This window comes from Podarcis muralis, chromosome 4, assembly GCF_964188315.1.
Source record: "Podarcis muralis chromosome 4, rPodMur119.hap1.1, whole genome shotgun sequence".
Lineage (NCBI taxonomy): Eukaryota > Metazoa > Chordata > Lepidosauria > Squamata > Lacertidae > Podarcis > Podarcis muralis.
The window spans coordinates 25,033,932-25,058,515 of NC_135658.1; the positions used below are offsets into that span (position 1 = coordinate 25,033,932).

General features: G+C 41.7%; 1 protein-coding gene across 2 annotated transcripts in view; it reads right to left on the reverse strand.

The window, feature by feature from the left end:
• The window catches only part of ZDHHC20 (zDHHC palmitoyltransferase 20), a 40,647-nt gene that overhangs the window by 14,399 nt on the left and 1,664 nt on the right, over positions 1 to 24,584 (reverse strand). For both annotated transcript variants that reach the window (XM_028726316.2, XM_028726317.2), the window contains exons 2-6: positions 12,453 to 12,479; positions 7,769 to 7,863; positions 3,469 to 3,589; positions 2,182 to 2,251; positions 224 to 256 (exon numbers count right to left, since the gene is read on the reverse strand). In XM_028726316.2, the coding sequence (XP_028582149.2) occupies positions 224 to 256; positions 2,182 to 2,251; positions 3,469 to 3,589; positions 7,769 to 7,863; positions 12,453 to 12,479 (346 nt within the window). The remainder of the gene's footprint in view (positions 1 to 223; positions 257 to 2,181; positions 2,252 to 3,468; positions 3,590 to 7,768; positions 7,864 to 12,452; positions 12,480 to 24,584) is intronic.

Consider the following 24,584-nt stretch of genomic DNA (forward strand, 5'->3'; position numbering starts at 1 on the left):
TGTTATAAAAATCAATCAAACCCAATATACATTTAGACTTTGCCAGTAGACCAACTCCTACTAATGTAGCATCAAAATTTCCCCTGAGGAGGTAGTCACTCCTAGTTTCCCCTGTTCCTGGTTCATCCTGTAGCACAGCCAGCAAGAAGTAGTTTACTTATTTCTCTCTGCACAGACAAAAATTAAGAACACAAGGCGGGGGGGGGGGGGGGAAGAAGCATACCAAGGACAATGATGGTCCATTTTCAGTACACACCTAAGGAAAAAAGAAAGACATTTCCAATAAATTTAATGATGGCAAATATGGATTTTCCAAATAAGAATGTCTAACTGAGGTGTGCACTGGTCAAATAAAAAGCTGAATTAGTTATTCAGCCTCCTCCTCATCTCAGTCAAGGTATGATGTCATCATCATCATCATTATTATTTTATTTATACCCTGCCCATCTGGCTGGGCTTCCCCAGCCACTCTGGGCGGCTTCCCAAAAAACATTAAAATACTGTAATACATCAAACATTAAAAGCTTCCCTAAACAAGGCTGCCTTCAGATGTCTTCTAAAAGTCTGGTAGTTCTTGTTCTCTTTGACATCTGGTGGGAGGGCGTTCCACAGGGAGGGCGCCACTACCGAGAAGGCCCTCTGTCTGGTTCCCTGTAACTTGGCTTCTCGCAGTGAGGGAACCGCCAAAAGGCCCTCGGTGGTGGACCTCAGTGTCCGGGTAGAACGATGGGGATGGAGACGCTCCTTCAGATATACTGGACCGAGGCCGAGAGCATTATATCCTCTGAGTCAGATTAGGTTCACACAAAGCTCTGGGTCACACTGCCACTCTTTTTCTCCCCCCCCCCCCCGTGCCATATTGCAATGTTTCTCTACCTCTGTGTTTCTCTAGGGTGGCCCACAGGCTTTGCAAGAAGTGAGGCTATGGATTATTATTTTTTGCAACAACCGGGAATTTTTTTGAAAAGTAAAAGCTTCATTGAGTTTTGTTTTGTTTTGAAAATCCTATGTTCCTCTGCTTTAACAAAAGCCTGGAGCTCTTCAGAACCCTGCAAAGAGGTTTCTCGACACCTTGTATCATGAGGCCCATCAGAGATCTGTAAAGGCTATCAGAGGACACAAACAACGATCAGAAAAAGACTGGTGCAAAGCTGCCATGTTTCTAAAAATATACCACCTCTTAATTATTTATTTTAAATAAATATTTTAAGGTAAGGAAGAGACAAACCCAACAGGAATTATGGAGAAAAATTCATCCCTTTTAATTCTCCTCCACAAGCCTCTGGATGTATCTGTCTGCAGTTTGGCAGGCTTAATCTAACCAGAGGGGCTTCTGTGTCTGTAAGTTATTTTGGCCAAAAGAGGGGAATGTTATCGTTGTTGTTAGATTATCCATTATAGTGAATGAGGAAAACGCAAAGCTTAATTGTATACAGAGGGGCAGAGAACCTGAAACGCAGATCACAACAGAGAAAGTACAGAGTGTTTCAGAAGCAGATCAGATACAATGCAAGGCCTGGAGCCTGTGCATACCCCTAATATCTAATCTCTAGCTTTCAAAGCCTGTTAAAGCATTTCAACATCCAGGCAAACATCACAGTTGCCAAAATTCCCACCCACTACAGAGCCACGCAAGATGTTGTGTAGGTCTTCCTCTTCCTTCCTTTTTAGATTTTAACTTTTTATTTTAAAAGTTTGTTATCCTCTCCCACTCCCCCTCTTTCTGACAAGCAGCCAAGGAAGCCTGAATGAAAAAATAGCTGAAGAGGGGGGGAAAGAATGCTTCCTCTTCTACAGTCATTTCCCCAATAAAAAATCTCTCCCAAACTAATTTTTCACCCATGAAGTGAAACATACATATCTAATTTTCATAGCAAGTTCTAAATCTAAAGTGTATGACTACAAGCAAATATCTTCCAGCAGGTCACTGCAGTACAGACAACAGCAAAAGTGCAAACAGAACACAGGAATGCAAAAGTGAAGGCAGAGAAGCATAGTGTTTAAGACAATGAGGTATAAACCCAGGAACTCCCTGGTGAAACTTATTTTTATGGAGAACCATCCTGTACCTGGAACACAGTAGTTTCAGGTGTGAACATGTGCTTGATACTGACAACACTAAGAGGCATAAATCGGACGAAGTCTATCCTACTCCATGGCTAAGTATCCCCAAGTACTTACAGGTCACAGGCAGAACAGTGGTGGCATCGATCAGGCTTGATGAGCTGGCATCTATCGCAGTATCTTATGGCTATATTAAACATTAAAATCAAGGTGTTAAATATGAAGCTGTAGTTTAGCAATCCAAAGGTCAGAGGTAATCTAGACCTCAAAACAGGATTCTGCCAAGTCTGCTTTAGCATAATACACAGTGTACTGTAAAGGTGATCGGTAGCTCACATATAGCAGAGGTTGAAGCAAGCTATCATGACGAGAACAAGAATGCAAGAGACACATTTGGACAAGTGATGAGCGAAACATAAATGTAATGTAAACATTAGTTTAAGCATATGGACACAAGGGTGCTCTTGGACTCAGGTCCTACTTGCTCGTTTCCCACAGGCACCTGGTTGGCCACTGTGGGAAATGGATGCTGGACTGGATGTACCAATGGCTGAACCACAAGGTGCTTCTTATGTGCTTATGGTCTGGTCTGCAGAATTAAAATATGGCTTAACCCACTGTTTAAAGTTGGCTTCCGGATCCTGCCTTGTTTGGAAGACATGAACCATAGTTCCTGGTTTGCACATAATGGGAAGCTATGGTTAAAAGGTTTGTTTTCCCACTCATGTGATAGCAGGAGTGAAGTGGGAGCACAGAGGTTGCATGCAGGTGCAACTCGTACACATCCTAGCTTATTAAGCCAAGTTTTGATTGCATGAGTGCAGCTGCTATCTTCTCCTGCTACAGATGCACATATCTGTATTTTAAATTCTCCTCAAGCAGCTACATCTCCATGCAAAGTTCAATTCCAGAGCTGGTTTTACTTTAGAAAACCTGTCTGCCTCTTGGTTAATAGATAAAACAGGCTAAAACCAATTTGAAGAACTAGACGGTTCAACACGGTGAATTAGCTGAAACACAATGCTAAACCATGGTTTCATTAGAAGAACTAACAGGTATGAACCTCACCATTGTGCATTCCCTCTCTCCACTCTTCCACTTATGCATGCCAGTTACTTTCCTTACTTGCAGATTCTCAGAAAACCAAAGGTTAACTGTTTATCCAAATCAAGGGAACTATGGTTTGCCTATGAATCAAGGGTGCAAACCTCATTCAAACCAAGCTCTCCAATCCTGGTTTGCCAGGTTCAAATGATATGGCAAACTATTGTTTGCCAAGAATCCGGAAGTAAGGGAGGAAACATGTAAGCCTAAGGATCATGCCTGCTGAATGGCCCCAATCCAGTCAAACTTGATAGCATCATTAAGGAGTTTATGCAGTGCTAGGATTCTTTGCAGGCTAACCTCTTGAGGTTGTTGTAGTATAGACTGGGAGGTCTTTAGCAGCTCTTCTGAGGATTTCTTGTTGGGATTCTGGTCTCTCTTCTTTTTCATATTGTTCCTTATCTGATTTGGACAAACAGAACTGAAAAAAGACAACAGAACTATGGTTTTTTTAATGCCACATGATAGCAGCTAGACAATACATCAATTTGTTTTAAGGATTTCTGTTAGCAATTCAAAGCAGAAATGGGCAGGAGAAAGCAAATCCATAGGTATTCTTTACAAATCAATTTCAAAATGTTTTATTTTGGAAAGTGTTACTCATGTGTAACAAGGAACTTTTAGATCACTGTGAAAAAGCATCAGGGTTTTGTCCCTTCCAACTCTACAATTTCTATGATTTGCAGGGTACAGATGCAGGGTGCAGCCTGCATTTCAAGGCACATGTTTGCCTGGCAACCCCTCCCCTGCAAAATAAAAACCTGGGAGAAAAGAACTGAATTGAACACAAGTATGGCTGCCAAACCAAACGTACTATATGGATGCTTCTTTAAGTGGCTAACAATTACTCCCCCCCCCCCCGTTATAAAGTAGGATGCTCTCTGTGAATATGTGCTGCTGCCTGCTGACCAGGTCTATGAGTTTAATAGGCTGAATGGAATTAAACAGACTGCTTCTTGTTTCTTCTTAAGGGGGGGGGGGGGGGGCTAAAGAAAACAGGATGTTGGGTCTGCCAAGACTAATGCACCTTTGGTATGCATCCTCCAAGATGATTCCTTCTTTCTTTGCCATCCTCACAAATTAGGGAAGAAACAGTTCTTTTTACACCAGCTGTGACTTGGGATTCTGAACTGTATTCCATTAACTTGTTCAGGTAGTGCAAGGACTTCCATTTGTGCAACAGAACTTCCTTTCACTCCCCTCTCCCTGCAACATATCTGTTCTACGAGTTCCCCTAAGCCTCCAGAGCAGATGTGGAGAAAGGGTGCAGGAAAGAACATAGAATTTCCCTTTTTCACAGGTGTTGATATCAAACTATTCAGCACAATCCAATGAGGAGCATGTCTTGGGACTCCAAGGACCATGGCCACCACAACCTCAAGACCCAAAGTTCTCATTATGCACTGTTCCATAATGTGTTTAACTACTCTGAGAACCAGATTATAAACTGGTCTTCATCAGCATCATTATTAATTCACTGATTAAAGTCTCCACAACTGTCTCAATGCAGTGTACAATCAAAATAGCAAAACAAAAAACAAAACAAAAACCAGTTAAAAACACAAAAAACCCCAGCAGATACATTTAAAACAAATCTAAAGCAATACAAAATTGGCACTCATTGCAAAGACCCATTCACTCAGCTGGGAAAGCCTGTTGGAAGAAAAATATCTTCCATTGTTTTCAGAAAGTGGATAGTGGGCGCCTATAGAATCTTGACAGGAATGCTATTCAACAGAACAGGAACGGCTGTATTAATACCTCTACTCCAAGTTACCATGGAGTGGAATTTTGAAATCTTTGGTACTTGCAGGAGAAACTTTCCTGTAGATTTCAGGGATCTACTGGAAAACCCAGCAATGGGCGGGGTATATCCAGGCATAGGCAAACTCCAGCCCTCCAGATGGTTGGGACTACAATTCCCATCATCTCTGACCACTGGTCCTGCTAGCTAGGGATGATGGGAATTGTAGTCCCAACCATCTGGAGGGCCGGAGTTTGCCTATGCCTGGATGCTGTCTTTCAAGTAACATTGTCCTGAGACGTATGGGGCCTTATATGTTGGTTCCAACACCTTGAACTTGACCTAGTAACAGACTGGTAGCTAGTGCAAATCCCGCAAGCAACGTGCTGCAGGCTGGAGGAAGTTTGCTCCCACAAGCAACATAGCTGCTGCATTCTACACCAGTTTCAGCCTCTGGTCCATTCCCAAGATGTGCCCCCCCCCCCATATTACTAAGACTGCTTTGTTTCTGGCCCTGCCCCATGTTCTTTAACATCAGTGTGATGCACATAAATTTAGCAGGTGAAATTTCATACTTCCAGCTTATTTTTGTTGAGTCGGTTTACTGTTAAAGCCCTGGAGAAGGGGCCATTTAAATGTCCTTGTCAGGACATAACAGAATAAAATGTACCCAGGAAGACACTAATAGCTGTAAAGTAATTGTACATCCAGAATGTCTAAGGGACTTGCTCAGTTGATAATAATTTACTTTGCAGGGCATGTCTGCCCCAAGTAAGAAGAACATCATGTAAATATTCTGGCAGCTAGTCAAGAGCAAGGGTGTTGCAAAGAAGCTTTTAAAAGATGAAACTCAGACAAGCTGTTTATGTCGATAAGGAACCAGGATACTTTAAAACACTTGTAAAACCACCACCACCACCAGAACACTGACTGATTCAAGAAATTCTTGAAGCAATGCTCCATTTATATCATCTTTAGGTGCTAAGAGGGCCACATCATCTTCTTCCCCAACAATATCTACATACATTTGAAATAACATGAGCTCGCAAAAAGCAAACAAAAAACCCTAGAAGGGTTTCAAGCAAGGTGCAGAATATTTTCCATTTAATCCAGAAAAAAACAGCATCCCTTTGTTCTCCTGTTTCTTTCCAGGGTGTCAGACAAAACCAATTGTTCTTTTCATTTACAAAATGTGGCATTGCAGTACAGCAAAACCTGCAGTCAATGCTTTTTGTAGTGAAAGCTTCCCCACTATGTAAGAATGGTTGTTTTAATAAACTATAATAATACTCCTTTATATTTGCATTAGGTATTTGAAAGAGCATGTTGGACACCATCAACTTGGAGATAAATCCACCATAATTTATGAATAAAGAGATGCTCTACGCAGGGAGCGTGCTCTTTAAACACAGATTTCCTATTATTTCAATCTACAAGAATGCATTTTTCTATCAGTTAGATCTGTACCTCTCTATTGCTACCCAAGAATACATACTGAATTGGAGGAGGTAACTCAAAGCAATTGTGGCAAGATGTAATTAATATGTCTTATACGACAGCCCTGGTCCTTTACATAGCAAGTGTGCAAGTAATGGGACGGGAGATGCCTTGTCCCAAGTAAGAGGTTTTGCTACATATTCCTCTTAATGAAAGCTTAGCTAACTGGTCAATTGACCCAGTCTTGTTAGGAATTGACACACATGCTCCCTGGCAACCTCAGCTTCCTCCATATAACGAAATCTCAACTATGTGCGATAACAATCTTGGTATAACAGACTTGGCCACAAAAGAGACCAAAACTCCTTCACTGTGGGAACTGTGACCAATGTCTAAAATATCTTAATAAATAAATAAAACTGAAGGATTTAACTGGGTAAGAACACAGGGAAACCATGGTTAGGAGATCAGAAATACCTTATCTGCACTAGGCCTAACAGATGCAGTGTGGTGCAGAGTAGCCAAACAAATGGTAACATCTTTGTAATTTGCATGGGTCACAATATTTAGGTTACCTACACACAAGTCTTTTTTTTAAAAAAAAAAAAAGCGCGGGTGGCGCTGTGGGTTAAATCACTGAGCCTAGGACTTGCTGATCTATAGCAAGCATTGTCTCCCTATTCTTGGTGGTTACCTTGCCAATCAGAAGGTCGGCGGTTCAAATCCCTGTGACGGGGTGAGCTCCCGTTGCTCGGTCCCTGCTCCTGCCAACCTAGCAGTTCGAAAGCACATCAAAGTGCAAGTAGATAAATAGGTACCGCTCCAGCGGGAAGGTAAACAGCGTTTCCATGCGCTGCTCTGGTTCGCCAGAAGCGGCTTAGTCCTGCTGGCCACATGACCTGGAAGCTGTACGCCAGCTCCCTCAGCCAATAAAGTGAGATGAGCGCCACAACCCCATATGGTGGCTCCCTGCTGACTTAGTGCTCTTCCATATTGTGCTTGCGTATTGCTTGGAGTCTACTCACAATTAAAAGAATTCCTAAACAAGTATGAGACTTGTCACTGAGCACAATGGGATATTGTTAAAATAAGGATGCTTACAGAGATACACATACAGTGAACTAATTCATATCCATTTCAAAATATTAGCTTAAGAAACTGATTAACAACATCTCCTACTTGAATGCCACATTATTGGATTACAGCATATGGAAACGTGAACAATTAATGTCCAAATTAATGAAATGCAAAGTTGGCATCAATGATGTGTTAATCATAGAAAATATTCTTAAGAATTTCATTCACAACAGAAGAGGGTTACTTACTGAATGGAAATGAAAAAGCAAGCCACATTATACATTAGTAGCAAAAACAATTCTGTTGTAAGAAAGGCAACATTTTGCCAAAGTTAACCTTTACCTCATTAGAAGGAGAGGCAGGAGATGTAAAAATAGTCTTCCAATAGGACCACACAAACATGACAAACGACAGATGGAAAACCACAAGGTAGACAACTGCAATAAAAAAATACAAATAAGGTTTTAGTGAATACAGCTGAAGTAACAAAACAAAAATGCAATGGTTTTTCTTCATTGTATCAGCAAAATAACTTTGAAGAGATGGTCGCAGAACAAATGGTGTGCTATCCTGGCCAGCTCTGAAGAGAAAAAAACCTATAGAAACTATAACTTAACCCAGATTTTAAACACATTTTAAATTTCAATCATAATATGATTCTATTTCTTTTTTAATCACCTGCTTTAGGATGCTGTAAGAATTCAGTGTAAGCATGCTAAAGCAAAGCCAAATCTAACATACAACTCAATTCAGACATCAAACCAAATGATGGTTTACTGAAGCTAAACTATGGTTTGGCATGATGTCCCCACTGATAAGTCATGGTTTGCAAGTGGCTAACAAACCAGAATCAGAAGTCACTGTTTGATGTAGGTATTCAGAGGCTACCGCACCTAAATATGCACCTGCTGAGCAGACACAGAACAAAACAAAAACAAAAACAGAAAAGCAGCTCTAAACCATGGTTTGCCTGACTGTTTGGAAGCTGAAACCTTGGGACAGGTTGTACTACTGGTATTAAGTGCCAACTAGTTTGGCTTGGTGTCTAAATTGAGCCTCTGAGTTAAGGACTGCTTCAAATTCAAATAATGAAAACAGGTAATATCTGTCACTGAGGTTAAGCATTATAAATATAGCATAGTAAAACAGTTATATATAGTCTCTTCCAGAGTTCTCATACGTGTATAAAGGGCAAAAGAAAGAGAGGCAAATAGAAATCTTTATTTTGAGTGCATAGTTATTTTGTATATCAATGCAGCTTGGCATAAGACACAACAAAGAAGATATCTGCTAAATTGTGTGCTGTTTTCTAAAACATTAAAAATGTCATATTTAAGAAATGGTATATCAGTTTTAAAAGACCCTTCTAGGTAGCACTAGAGCACTATATAATTGCAAACCAACATTTTGATACTGCTATTATTATACACTTTTTTAAGAACAAATATTTTCTTCTAAAAATGCTGTGAAAATTGGTGCTATCAAGTCATTATCTGGGAAAGAGTTGTTTAGTGCCTTAAGGATCAATTACTCTTCCTAACATGTATTCCTCACCTAATCTCAATTCAAAGTGGGATTACAGTGACATGAAACCTATTACATTGTACGGACGTAGCACACACACAAACACACTTGTGCACCAGAACAGGCAGATCATAGAATCCTAGAACTGTAGAGTGGGAAGAGATCCCAAGGGTCATCTAGTCCAATCCCCAGCAATGCAGGAATCTCAACTAGATCATACTTGACAGATGGCCATCCAACCTCTGCTTAGGAATCTCCGAGGAAGAAGAGTCCATCCCCTCTTGCGGGAGCCTGCTCCACTGTCGAACAACTCTTACTGTCAGAAAGTTATTTCTGATGTGTAGTCAGAATCCCCTTTCTTGTAACGTGAAGCCACTGGTTCAGGCCCTAGCCTCTGGATCAGGAGAAAACAAGGTTGCTCCATTATCCATGTGAAAGCCCTTGAGATATTTGAAGATGGCTGTCTAAAGGGCTGTCACACCAGAGGTTCACGTCAATGTAGTAAATTGGTGGCTCACATTTCTAACAGTCTTGTAAATAAGTCTTCAAAGCTACTAGCCTACGAAAACGACTGGGGAGCTCCATCTCTCCTGCAGCAGCCTTCTCATTCACCCAGAAGCAATTCCTCCTTAGCTAGTGCTACCAGGCTAACACACTATGGATTAAGAAGCAATTGGTAGCTGTTCCCAACTAATTTACAAGACTGCCAAGTGCAGTCGCTTTTTGGCCCATATGTTCCTCCAGTGGCCTAATCCAACCTGATTTTCTAAATAGGTATATTTAAGCTACATTAAGAAGATAACAAAATACTAATTAGCAGGCCTGCTATTGCATCTTAAATCCAGTTGCTGCTATACTACCAATTCTACCAAGCATCTACAGAAGAATCTTAAGAATGGCGAAAGAAAGCACTTTGTATAACTAACTGATGGGGTGGGGAAAACTGCTGCATGGTGTTGAATATTTAATGTTACTTCTGTCATATTCTCACACCAAAGGAGAAATTATTGACCTACTTTCGCAGTCTGATAAAGGATAGAAGTTTAAGAAGATATACAATTAAGCTTCAGTCCAATCCCAGAAACATTAGGGGATTCCATCTGCTCCAAAGACATCGTGCACATGCTAGATTTTCCTGCGGCAGTCTTTCTTATAGAAAGTTATATGAAACCTTAAAACTCTGCCAAGAATATTATTTAATTTAATTCTTAAGTGTTTAAAATATTTATATGTAGTCTTTCTGGAATATATCCTTGCAGATATTATCCAGAGGGGAAATATGAATGTTTAAAATTATTATTATTTTAAGTAGAAAAGTAATCAAGCTTGAGGTTTTCTAAGTTTGGAGTTTGAATAGTTCTTAATTCCAGGAATTATAAGTAGGACTTTATTATTGAAGGGTCTATATCCAAATAATTCACAAAAATCCAAATAATGTCAGGCAATTCTTGTTTGATTGCAATCATAATGCATTAATTTAACTGAGGAACTGCATGCATTCAATACTAATCTTGATTTACTAGCAGTTTCTATACAGCATCTTGCTTTAGTGATTTTATTTTCCTCAGAAAGGAACTGTGAGACTATTACTGGGACCTTTTCGTTGTGGCTCTTGTGGCTTAGCACAAGCAGAACCATAATTCTGTTGCTTTCCCCCGCTTCTTCTTCTAAATTAAGCATCCTACTTTATAGGTGTAGCGCAGAATAAGAGAAAGTTCTACCACAAGTGTTTTCCTACAGATTCAGATACAGTATCCAGAAAGTGGAAGAAACTAAATAATCAAACTAGTGTGGTTACCAACAAAAGAACACTAAACAGTGAGACCAAGGACAGGCTTCACAAGGAGGAGGAAAACAAATGCCAAATGGAAAAATTCAGCTGACTGGGTAATAAGAAAGCTAACCTAGCAATATAGATCAGAATATACATGAATTAGGTTTCCCACAGACAGACACTCACTTTGGCAATCCTTCAAACAAGCATCTCAAGATAAAATCTGAAATGCAAAATCAGGAAATACGCATCCCACAGGTTTAAATCGATTAAGCAGCTATTCCCTCCCTATGGAACTGCAATACTACAGTGGTTCTCAAATGTTTTTCTTTCTCTGGGCCACACTTTCAGAGTAAAAATTTATTTGCGCCAAACTGAATTTCTTATTGACAAGAAATACATCGGGGGGGGGGGGGGAGGAATCTTCCTAGCAGTGCTTGAGTTATAATATAGAACACAAAAAACTAAGCAGCTACATAATAACATGAATCCTTCTCTTTGCATGAAGCCACATTTAAACTGGTAGAGAATGTGTTATGTCTATGGTAGCTACACAATCTCGAGAAATGTGTTTGAAGTCAAATGGAATTCTTCCAACCGCAGTAACAGCAGAAAGATTAACATACTAGAAAGTAAAATAAAGAGAATGACAGTTGCTTCATACCACTGTTCAAACATCAAGGCAAATAGTCTTTTCAGTAAAGAAAAGCTTTCTGGAGACTGGCAACCTTTCCTAAATTCTATACAGTGGTACCTTGGTTCTCAAACGTCTTGGTATTTAAACGCCTTGGTTCTCAAAACGCCGAAAAACCAGAAGTAAGTCTTCCGGTTTTCAAACGTTTTTCGGAAGTGGAACGTCCGATATGGTTGTCGGCTATTGTTTCTGGGGCGCCTGCACCAATCAGAAGCTGCGCCTTGGTTTTCAAACATTTCGAAAGTCAAACAGACTTCCAGAATGGATTAAGTTTGGCACTTTTTATGGGAAAGCATGCCTTGGTTTTGGAATGCTTTGCTTTTGGAACTGACTTCCGGAACAGATTCAGTTTGAGAACCATGGTACCACTGTACTCTACAAGCATTCTCTCCCCACACTCCAGCCCAAATTTCTCATGCAGAAATAATGTGAGAGCAATTCCCAGCAGCTTCCAACACACTCCTTGGGAAAAGGAATGAATCCTAACCCTGACAGGTGGCAGCAACAGCAGTTCTCAGGATGCAGTACTTCAGCTTATGAATAGCCCAATGTGAGGCTCCTAAACTGCCAGGTAAACTCTCCCTGGGAACTTTTTTGGTGATCAACTTCTCACAACTTTCCAAATGCATGTCTAGCATGCTAAACCGATGCAGACCTGGCAATTTTTCTCTATGGAAAATCCATTACCGATACCACCCATTTTTTAAATGTGTCCTAGCTACATCACTTTATTTTCTCTCTGTGCTAATTCCAAGGATGATAGGATTATAATTATAGGCAGCAACCACAAGGGAGAAGGATTATAATTATAGGCAGCAACTATAAGAGGGAAACTAAAAGAAGAGATAAGCAAGGAAGCACATACATGCATAACCAGTGGCATGCAGGAACACAAGAGTAGGGCAGATTTGTGTCATTCTTAATAAAAATACATAAATGGAATTCTAAAACTCAAACAAAAGGTCATCTTTTTACCAAGGCTAATGAATATATGCACTCTATGCAAAGAAATATATGTGAAGAAACATTCTTACCTTTTTCGCCAGTTGAGGTTATTGTAACTAGGGGGGAAAACAGAAAAAACTAGAGTGAGTCTACCTGTAGTCTTTTAGAAACCAATATTAATAAAACCTGAGCAAAGATCATCTAATTTTAATGTAATCCTGGAGAAAATTCATTTTGCCATTTTCCAAAGCACGTACAAGAACTTAAGAGGGGGGAAATCAGTGTGTGTGTTCAGCAAATGAGCACAATTCCTTTCACATAAATTGTTGTATCTATTTAGTTAGGAAATGGTTTGATCACAAAAGCTATGCTCATTTCAGTTCTTGTGGGGGAAAGCAGTAGCTGTGACAAATGAATGCAAAATACACAAATTCTTCAATTTTATTCATTTCACTATTCCTTCAAGAAAATGAAGCTCAAGTAATGCAGACGACCACTGAAAGAGTGTCAGTGTGTCAGTAACGGAGCCAAAAGCTTCAGTTGACAGAGGGCTAAACCTGTCAAAACCAGGTGAGTCACACATGTACTGTGCTCTTGGGCAATTGCCCTTTCTTTCATACTCCATGGTCCAGTTCAGATGATTGTATCTGGCAGTAATATGCTGAGATATGAATTAGCCTTGTGCCTGCACCACAACCCTTTCCCTTTCTTGGCTATGCAATTAAGCCCAGATTCAGGTCCTTTCGCCAGCCCTGATTGTAGCACAGGTTACCAGGTAGAGGTTCATTAACCAAAATAAAGCCAACAATGCAGTTTTAAAATGGACTTCAGTTACTATTGCTGGCATGGTCTTGGTCTATTTTTATTTAGCCTAGCAGGATTACATACATCCAGTAGCAGATTCAACATACTAAAAATAAATTTAATCTCATATGGAATAGTGACCACTGGCAGCACTCGGGAATCAATTTAGTACACTTTATTAAACTCAAATACTGTACCTAATTGGTATCTACATTCTATCACTGTAAGGTACCTATGCTTGTCCTGCAAGTAAGCCTTTACTTACAAAAGAAGCCTAATCACCAATTTGTTAAGCATAGCCCCACAGACTAGCATCACCTATCAGCATTGGTTTTGAGAGCAGCAAGGAACAATGAACAGGTAATTGGGTGGACAATGCTTACATATAAATGCAGAGTAAATGCGTACAAACATTTCTAGTGAATATACTTCTATGGCTTCAACACAGCCTAATTCAAAACCACTGAATAGCCAAAAATTTGCTCCTGTAAAATGTAATCTTATACAGGGTGTGTCTTTTAAAAGAGGCCCCGTGGAACATGTGTACTCTGTATCCACGGGGCCTCTTTTAAAGGACTCACCCTGTATTTACCAAGCACAACATCCTATCATCATCAACAAACTGAATGCTCTAAATTCAGGTAGGTAGTCGTGTTGGTCTGACGCAGTCAAAATATATTAAAAAATTGTCCAGTAGCACCTTAGAGACCAAGTTTGTTCTTGATATAAGCTTTCGTGTGCATGCACACTTCTTTAGATACTTCTTCAGATACCAACAAACTTAGCTGGTCTCTAAGGTGCTGCTGGACAATTTATTTTGAATGCACTAAATTGGTCTGCTGATAATTGGGAGTAATTCATGCTTTACATTGTGGAGGGAAAGGAAAGAGGCAACAGAATTACACATTAGCTAAATCATTTGAGGGGTGGGTGGGTTTCTTCTCAAAATAAAAAAACTATCACCACTAAACTAGGGTGTCTGTAATAGAAGAGTTTCTCCTTCTGTATAAAAAGATCAAACCATGTTTCAAATCATGTTAGCTGTAGAATAAAGGGTCCTAAATTTTGATCAAAAGGTTCTCAATAAGAATGAGTGAGAACAAGTTGGATTAGATAAAAGGCACATTCAAACACCATGTTTATAAATAAACAAAGGGAGTGGGTGAAAATGTATAAAAGCGAGACAATAACATTGAACTTCCAAAATATACAAAGAACAATTTTATCTGATCATGGGATAAAATAAATAACTAAACTAGGGTTATTAGTTATCTTGTATGTTACTTTGTACGTACCAGTATGTCAGAATGATGGAGCAAATTTATTTTGCATTGCTCCAAAAGGTGGGACATGAACTAGGATCTGCAAGTTACACAGAAGTGGATTTTGAAGAAACAGTCTACCAGAACCTTAGGATCCTCTTCATCCCTTGTTCCAGGTGCTTCATCAAGGCAAGCGGCTACACAGAGTTGCTTTTTGGTACAGAATATCCAGAAAGGCTAGACTGATGCCTCCTATGCAATCTTTCTGGCATGACGTAAAGAGCTTTTTATTCATGTTTTAAATCTGGGCTGTAAACTGGTTTAAGCTGCCTGTGGCAAGGACTTTTTTGCTGTATTTTATTGTTGATTTAAACCAGTGTTTCCCACTGGTCCTGCTAGCTAGGGATGATGGGAGTTTCTGTCCAAAAACAGCTGGAGACCCAAGTTTGGTAAACACTGGTTTAAGCTATTAAATTGTTTTTTGAAATACTGTGTTGTTGTAAGTCAGGGGCTACTGATAAGCACCTATATAAATGTAATGAATAATAGTAAATAACCATAAGGTCATTAAGATATTGCAAGGTATAAATTCCTCACGTAGAAATATGCCAACAGGTACAATAAGCTGATTATTAATAATGTACCCTAAAACACTTGCAGCAATTCTTTAACCATCATCAAAAAGATCTACAAATTACAAGTCATATTCAAATATAGGTAGGAATTTTTATAGAGAAAACAAACAAACAAACAACCATGCACCTTTGCTATGAACTGCAAGAGCTGTTCCGAAAACTAATGCCACTTCCAACAGAAGTGATTACACCCTGTACAACCTACAATGTCTGAGGCACAAAACTGGCGAAGTGCTACCATAAGGAATACAAGCCTACCCTTCACAAAGACTGTGTGCATTGTTCTTGCCAACAATATCTCTCATACACAAACATACGCGCGCACACTGCATTTTTGTGAGTTTTTAATCTATTCAGAAGTTGTATGCATGGAGAATGTCTGTTTACAAGGAACTGGTCAAGCATTCTCTCCCTAGACTTAGGCTATTACATTTGGATACTGACTCCCAAATTTGTGCTCCCAATAAATTTTAGTGGGATTTGTATTTTGTGCAGGATATGTTTTCCAGTGGATTATGCCCTACATCTTTTGATCTGTTCCAACTGAACCTGAATTCAGGCCAATGGCACTGTTCTGAAAGTCTTGGCATCTTTTTACCCACCCTGAATCATCTGGACTCCACACACAAATATTTGATACTGAATAATTTCTGACAGGCTTAAAGGTTTATTTTGGGAATTCAAGAGATTGGCTGGCTGCTTATTTCTAGGAATGAACTAAGAGCATTCCAAATTATCTAGAAGTGACCATTTTAAATGTCTTCCCTTCAGCAATATCAAGTTAAATCACACTCTTTTATTATGTACTGAAATGTTTTTGTTCCCTGCCCAGTATGCAAACATACTAGGGACCTATTCCACTTTTATTTCCCCTTAAAATTTCATACTCAAATGCAGCTTGTTTGTGTAATGATCTGACCACCACACTGCCAACTTCAGCTGGTTTACAAACCAACTTATTGACTTGAGACAAGATGGATCATACAACTTTGAGTCATTTTGTAGTCCACATGCTATTTGTATTGCAAAAGTATTGTGCTTCTTGAACAAACATCTATCTGACTTTTAGAAGACATCTGAAGGCAGCCCTGTACAGGGAGGTTTTAATGTTTGAGGTTCTTTGTGTTTAAATATTTTGTTGGAAGCTGCCCAGTGTGGCTGGGGCAACCCAGTCAGATGGGAGGACATAAATAATAAGATTAGTAGTAATAGTGGTAGAAACAAGTTCTCAATTTCAAAACAACTTCCCCAATTTCCATACATGGTCTACTTAAGTTCCTCAGAGTTGTTTTGAAGGCTACTGGGATATAAAAAAACTTATTAAATGCTGCTTAATAATGAAGACAGAGCAGGAAAATACCAGTCTAGAGTATAGGAAATGAATCAGACACAAAGGAGATACCACACTTAGTATCCTGTCTAACGTAAACCCAGATGTTTCCTATTCTGCTAGAAACTGTACTGCCAATAACACACCTCCTCAAACTCAAACTGCTCGACCGACCAGCCTCTGCTTTTCAAGTATCTCCCACCTCCCTTCAACAGCTTTCTTCCTTTAGAGGCTGGGCTGGATTGACAATGAATGGAAGCCAGCACAATGACTTCCAGTAGCAGTGGGGTTGCCCCCACCCTCCTGCACTTGTGGGAGGTCAGGGGGGAAACTCCAGAAAGAGTGCGTGGGGAAAGAGAGGTGAGATCGTTCTGTCTGGCAAGTTGAAATGCTTGAGCAGTCAGAATTATCGCCATAGCGCTATGTCAAATTCCTCCCATCCTCCGCATTTCATACACAAATAATGCATGCAAAAAGAACAACGTTCAATCTTTGTACCAGTGTTTTTTTCCTGCAGCACAGCTGGAACACCATTATAAACCTGAGAACACTGGCAACCCAACTCAAGCACAGTACTCTCTGCACCAGTAAAGGCAGCTTTCCAGAAATGAAATGGCATGTAAACTGTACCCTTGACCATTGTCAGGACAGCTGTCTGGAAGGAAGAACACCAGACATATTACGCCTGCTGTCTGCCACACCCAGGCAAAGCGCTGCTGATTCTGCATTGCATCAGGTGACCATGTGAGCCAATGATACTTCACCAGGAGCTATAAACCTCTAGTACTTTCTCCTGCTGCTCTTTTGCTAAGCAACTTGCCTTCTTAACAAAGATTAACCCAGCTCCCTGTGTACTCAGTGAGGTGCCCACCAGTGCACCTTCCCTCGGCCACTGACTTTGGTTTTTTGCCTTCACATGCTGCTTTGACCATGTCTCTGTCCATCATCATCAGGAACTGTCTTGCTCACTTGCCAGCCTTGACGATTATCACTGTGTTCTGTAGTAGTGCGCTGAGACATTCGCACCCAAACACAAATGTGGTAGTCCAGTAAGAAGAATTAGGGTGCTACACTGAGATCCTAAGTAGTCTTCTCTGGCAGTGTCTCAATGAATTCAAAGAGCCTGATCTCATATGTTTACTCAGAAGTAAGTCAAAGTGAAGCATGTACAGAATTAGAGCCTCAGTTACCTCTAAGAAAATTTGATTAGGCTTATGGTCATTACTGTCCATTTCATTTAACTAACAGCATATGAAAGAACTGTGTGCGAACTATTGTAGCATTACACAATGTACAAGCTACCAATAAAAAGGAAAATACAAGCCACAAAAAGAAGCACATATTTTTACTTTAGTAATTCTCCTGACAGGCAAAGGAAAGAATATAGCATTTAACATTCCGAGTCATTACAAATTTCAGAGTAAACTGTCTCCAACCTTCTTTTTGTCCCCTACTGCAAAGTGCCCACATTAATCAGCTTCTGCCTGGGACTTTTACACATCACAATAAAATCTAAATGTCAAGTGCTTTATTATAAAGAGTAAAAAAAACCTCATCATAGTGCATGTCACATGCAATGATTTTTGACTGGTAGGAAAACAGAAGGCTGCCAGGAAGAAAAGCAAAAAGGTTTTTTCCTGCTCTTGAAGGTCAGATTTTCCTTTTCAATAACTTCATCTATAATCTCATGCGTATATTATCACACAGTGTGTATTAAAACAAGGGGGCACTTTCATTGGGCTAAATATCCCAATCAGCAAGTTATGGGCAGAAAAAGAGTTGCCAGAGTATAGTACAAAGTTCCCACCTGGTAATGGGAAAGATAAATCTGCATGGGTAGCGAACTCTGTATCCCTAATGCTAAGTTAGGAGATTGATCTAGCTAAGAGTGTCGGAATGTAGTTGGTCTCCATTTTCCATCAGCATGGCCAATGGTGAGGGACAGTGGGAGTGACAAGCAAGTGGCATTGGGAGGACCACCAGTGCCTGGGGCCGATCAAAGTTGCTGAGCTTTTTGTCCGTGTGGTTCAGCACACTTGCAACTACAGGTATCACTACTGTGTGTTATATTAGAAAATCAAGAGTACACCAGTTACTTTTTATGTATTTATTTATACATATTTATATTTATATTTAAATACCACCTTTATCTTCCAAAGATCTCAAGATGGTTCCCGCCCCCCATTTCATCCTCCCAACAACCCTGTGGTGTTGGTTAGGCTAAGTGACTGGCCCACACAATTGGCAGAAATGTCAAGTAAGAATCTTTCAATTCCACCAACTGTGATTCTATCCACAGGTTTGTGGATGTGGCAGGTTGCCCTCTACTGCTTTCAGAATTTTAATCTGCTTGATGCAAGCTAACCTGGTGAAGATATTTTCACATTGACAATTTATTCTTGAAATAAATTGCTGGCAAATAATAATAAAGGGTTGGGCATCCGCGGGAAAATATTTTGGCAATCTCATCCACCACTGAACCGTCTGTGTTTTGACTATATGCGCTTTTGGCTTTAAGGATGATCCCCAGAATGTAATTCCCACGTACATTGCGAGCTGACTGTATCATTCATAGTTATTGTTGTTGGAAGCCACCCAGAGTGGCTGGGGAGCCCAGTCAGATGGTCAGCATATAAATAAGTTATGATGATGATGCCTGTCTATACCAAGCATTTGCAATTTGTAATGGAAATTATCCAAAACTAAACATTTTACCTCTCCTTTATCCTCCCTATCTTAATCCAAAGCAACCATTCTATTCTGAATTTAAAAATTGAAAAGTGTAATGCTGGTGGTCAACAAAAGAGGTTTAAAGACTGTCTCAAGGCAGATCTAAAAAAATGTAGTATAAACACTGACAACTGGGAAACACTGGCCTGCGAGCGCTCCAGTTGGAGAACAGCCTTTACCAAAGGTGTCATGGGCTTTGAAGACACTCGAACTCAGGACGCAAGGGAGAAACATGCTAAGAGGAAGGCACGCTTGGCAAATCCACACCGTGATCAACTCCCACCCAGAAACCAATGTCCCCACTGTGGAGGGACATGTGGATCCAGAACTCCCCTGTGTGAGTGCCTGAGGGCCCTGCTCCTTCCTGCCACTTACCACCTGGCCCGGGGCGGGGCCTGAAGCCTCAAAAGGACTGCTCTGCTGCCCAGGATTTCTCCCCTGTGTGAGTGCCTGAGGGCCCTGCTCCTTCCTGCCACTTACCACCTGGCCCAGGGCGGGGCCTGAAGCCTCAAAAGAACTGCTCTTTATCTCGCAGGGGGTCGACCTGGCTTGTGTGACGGAGACCTGGGTGCGTGAAGGGGCAACAGTTACCTTATGAGAGATGGCGCCCCCGGGTTTCTCCGTCCTCCACCAGTCACGGACTGTGGGCCGGGGGGGAGGGGTGGCATTATTAATCCGGGAAGATTGTCCTTTCAGGGCTCTACCATCACCATCAATCCCCGGCATTGAATGTGTTGGCCTAGTGTGGAGCTCCAAGGAGAGCTTGGCTGTCTGGCTGGTGTACCGGCCACCTAGCACACCAGCAGCCACCCTGTCAGGCCTATTGGAGGCGGTGGCTGGCTGGGCCTTGGAGTTCCCTAACCTATTGGTATTGGGGGACTTCAACATCCATGCTGATGCCACTCCCTCCTCACAGGCTCTGGACCTGGTGTCTTCCATGGCGACACTAGGGTTCTCCCAGTTTGTTTCGGGCCCCACACATCAAGCAGGCCACACGCTGGATTTGATCTTTGGCGTAGGTATAGATGTGATCATGTCTCCTTCGATGAAGGTGCCATGGTCTGATCACTATGCTCTGAAAGCCAGGATTGACTTTCCACCCCCACCCTGCTTAGGTGGCGAGCCGATTTGGGCTCGCCCGCAGAGGCTGATGGACCCTGATAGATTCCGCCAAGCCTTGCGGGACCTTGCTCCCCCTGGCGACTCATTGACTGAGCTTGTTGAGGGCTGGAATATCCAGCTCCTGGCAGCCATCGATGAGATCGCACCTAAGCGCCCTCTGCGACCCCGCAAAAACCAGGCTCCCTGGTTTACGGAGGAGCTCCGGAAAATGAAGCGGGACCTCAGACGGCTAGAGCAAGTATGGCGGGGTGCCCGTGACAGAGCCTCAAGAACATCTTATAGGGCTTTTATGAAAACCTACGAGATGGCGGTGAAGGCTGCTAAGAAGTCTTACTTCTCGGCCTCCATTGCATCTGCTAGCTCTCGCCCGGTGCAATTATTTAGTATAGTCAGGTCTTTAACGTCCCTTGAGGGACAGCCAAATTTAAATAACAATTTGACACACAGCTGTGAGGCATTTGCGAGCTTTTTTGCGGAGAAGGTCTTGTTGCTCCGCCATGACCCCCCTGCCAATTTGGATACAATAAAGGAACTGGAGGCCCCTCGACTGTCCTCGGGTCCAGTATTGGACCACTTCGACCGGATATCCCCAGCTGATGTGGACAGACACCTCCAAGCTGGAAAGCCCACCACCTGTCCTCTTGACCCGTGCCCGTCTTGGCTGATTAGAGCGTGTCCAAACGAGGTGCGGGCCCTCCTGGGGGATATCATCAATTTGTCCCTTGGCACGGCGACATTCCCAGGGGAACTGAAGGAGGCAGTGGTGCGCCCGCTCTTAAAGAAAACATCATTAGATCCTTTAGATCTATCCAATTACCGCCCGGTTTCGAATCTTCCGTTCCTGGGTAAGGTGATTGAGAGAGCGGTTGCTGAACAGCTTGGTGGGTTTCTGGATGATACATCGGCTCTGGATCCATTCCAGTCCGGCTTCCGCACTGGTCATGGGACCGAGACGGCTCTGGTTGCCCTAACAGATGATCTTCGTAGACAGCTGGATCGAGGCGGGTCGGGGCTGCTGATTCTTCTAGATCTGTCAGCAGCTTTCGACATGGTCGAACTTCTGGACCACCGCCTTGCCGATGTGGGGATCCAGTGCACAGTCCTTCAATGGCTGCACTCGTTTCTCTCTGGTCAGGGACAGAGGGTGGCGCTTGGGGGGGAAGTGTAATCGCGCCACTCCTTGGTGTGTGGAGTACCTCAGGGTGCGATACTCTCCCCGATGCTTTTCAACATCTTTATGCGCCCCCTCGCCCAGCTTGTCCGGAGTTTTGGGCTGGGTTGCCATCAGTATGCTGATGACACCCAACTCTATCTGTTGATGGATGGCCATCCTGACTCGGCCCCAGACACACTGACCAGATGTTTGGAAGCTGTGGCTGGATGGTTACGTGGGAGCCGGTTGAAGCTAAATCCTTCGAAGACAGAGGTCCTGTGGCTGGGACGGGACGATATGGGATTGGGGGGGGGGGCAACTCCCATCTCTTGCGGGGGCGCAATTAGTGCCAGCACCGTCCGTTAAGAGTTTGGGTGTAATCTTTGACACCTCCCTTTCCATGGAGGCGCAGATTGCAGCTATAACAAAGGCGGCATTTTTCCATCTCCGCCAAGCTGAGCAGTTGGCTCCTTACCTCTCTCGCCCTGACCTAGCCACTGTGATCCACGCGACGGTCACCTCCAGACTGGATTATTGTAACTCGCTCTACGTGGGGCTGCCCTTGAGACTGACCCAGAAACTCCAGCGGGTGCAGAATGCTGCAGCAAGACTCCTTACGGGGTCTTTGCTGCAACATCACATTCACCAGGTGCTATACCAGCTGCACTGGCTCCCGGTGGAGTATAGGATCAGGTTTAAGGTGCTGGTTTTAACCTTTAAAGCCCTATACGGCCTAGGACCCTCGTACCTACGGGACCGCCTCTCCTGGTATGCCCCACAGAGAAACTTACGGTCCTCAAATAAAAGCATCTTGAAGGTCCCAGGCCACAGAGAAGTTAGGCTGGCCTCAACTAGAGCCAGGGCTTTTTCGGCTGTGGCTCCGATCTGGTGGAACGCTCTGTCACAAGAGACTAGGGCCCTGCGGGACTTGACATCTTTCCGCAGGGCCTGCAAGACAGAGCTGTTCCACCAGGCCTTTGGCCAGGGCACAGCCTGACTCCCTCCTTCGGCAATCTTTGCGGAGCTCTGGCCCAATGGTTGCCAGTGGCTTGAATTAATTAATTTTATAATGAATGATTTTAGAGTGTTGTTTATGCTGTACTTTTGTACTGTTTTATTGTTGTTAGCCGCCCTGAGCCCAGCTTCGACTGGGGAGGGCGGGATATAAATAAAATTTATTATTATTATTATTATTATTATTATTATTATTATTATTATTATTAACTGGCCTCCACAGTCACTTACGGATTCATTGTTAAAACCTTGTTTATGGAAGACAATCTTACTTTGCTACAGGTGATTGCCAAAGAAGAAGAAGAATCTGGGGTGCTAGACGAAGATCACAGACTTAGCCGTCAAAGATTAATCAACCAAAATAAGTGCCATAAGCTACACACATTTGCTTTATGAGGTAGTTGCTGACTTTTTGAGGTTCCATATGCCTGCTAGCTATAACTCCTGAGAATAATTAACTCTTTTTTACTGAATGAACATATAGCTTACAATTTTGTTTCAATATACTGTATTTATGTATTTAGTGCATAAATAAAGGCATTTATTTATGTATTTTGTGAGATAAAGATGGCCTAGTTCAGATATAATAATTTAGCACAAACTATGTTTTACTAGCCAAGTTATCCAAATAGGATTAGATCCTGGTTTGATATTCTAATTTGTAGGAAGTGTTTAAGTCATAGTTTCAGGCATTATGGAAAGCATGTGGTTTAAGAAGCGAGAAAATAAATTCATAACAAAAGTAACCTAGTCCAACATCAGAAATGGTTTCAATAAAATAATCAGATCAGTGGTATCTTTGCTTTATGATACAGTATAGCATATATACTAGCCCTGTTTCAAATAGGGGACATTTAATGCATGCAACTTGCCTCACCCTCAGCCAGCCATAACTTCTGCAAAGTGCATACATCTAGTATGCACAAATGCTCTCTATACGATCTGTACTCTATATTTACAGGCTACAAACTGTACACACTGAGTCTATATACAGTGGTACCTCGGGTTACAGACTCTTCAGGTTACATACGCTTCAGGTTACAGACTCCGCTAACCCAGAAATAGTACCTTGGGTTAAGAACTTTGCTTCAGAATGAGAACAGAAATCGCATGGCGGAGGCGCGGTGGCAATGGGAGGCTCCATTAGCTAAAGTGGTACCTCAGGTTAAGAACAGTTTCAGGTTAAGAACGGATCTTCAGAACGACTTAAGTTCTTAACCCGAGGTACCACTGTACATTAGGCTTATGTATGTGGAGTTTCTGCTTAGAGATGTGGATCAACACAATGCTAATTCTCCCATTCCCTTGCACACACTGAAAATCTACAGTGCTTAGGGGTCCTGCAGAACAGTGCAGGATGTTGTACTGGAAGCAGCAGGGAGAGGAGGAAATCGGTAGAATGCATCCCCCACCCTCAATCTGCAGAATTCCTCCAAGGATGAAAAAGCCTTTTGTGAATGAAAGGAGCCTTTCTGTTCATGGATGGCAGAACCCTATGTTTTTATTTTGTTTTAAGTTCCAGATTGTGAAACAGGAATATTGAACCCTTTTATATTTTATTTTAAAAAATTAAATCTAGAGGAAAACAAACAATAAGTTTTTTGTAAATATTCCCGTATTTCAACACGGAACATTCACATATTATTATTTATAGTACAAAGAGCTTTAAGGATGGCTAGTGAAGTAACTCAAAAGTTGAAGAAGAAGAAAAAGAGTGGTCAAGGCTGGAAGCAATCATCTGCTCATTGGAGGGAATACACTCAAAATCATCTTAGCTCCTTTACTTTAACAACTCCTTACTTGCAATCACTAAAGCATATCTGCCATTCAGCAAATAAATATGCATGAAGCCTGTTTTCAAAAATCTATCCTTTCATCTCCTTTAATTAGCCTAATTGCGGGGACAAGTGCTGTTAAAATGAGCAACTTGTATTAAGTGATCTTGAAGAGGCACCCATAATCATTTCATGAACAGCAGAGGTTTAGACTCATGCTTATGTCTTACCATACAATTGAAATTTATCTCTGAAATCATCATTCTATTTCTCTTTGGGGTGGTGTGTCTTATGCTAAACTACCCTACCACCCATAAGGATCAATTATCAGATCCTTCCCAGACTATCTCACCAGGAACCTTGTTCAATGTATGCTTTCAAAAGAGCAATGACAAG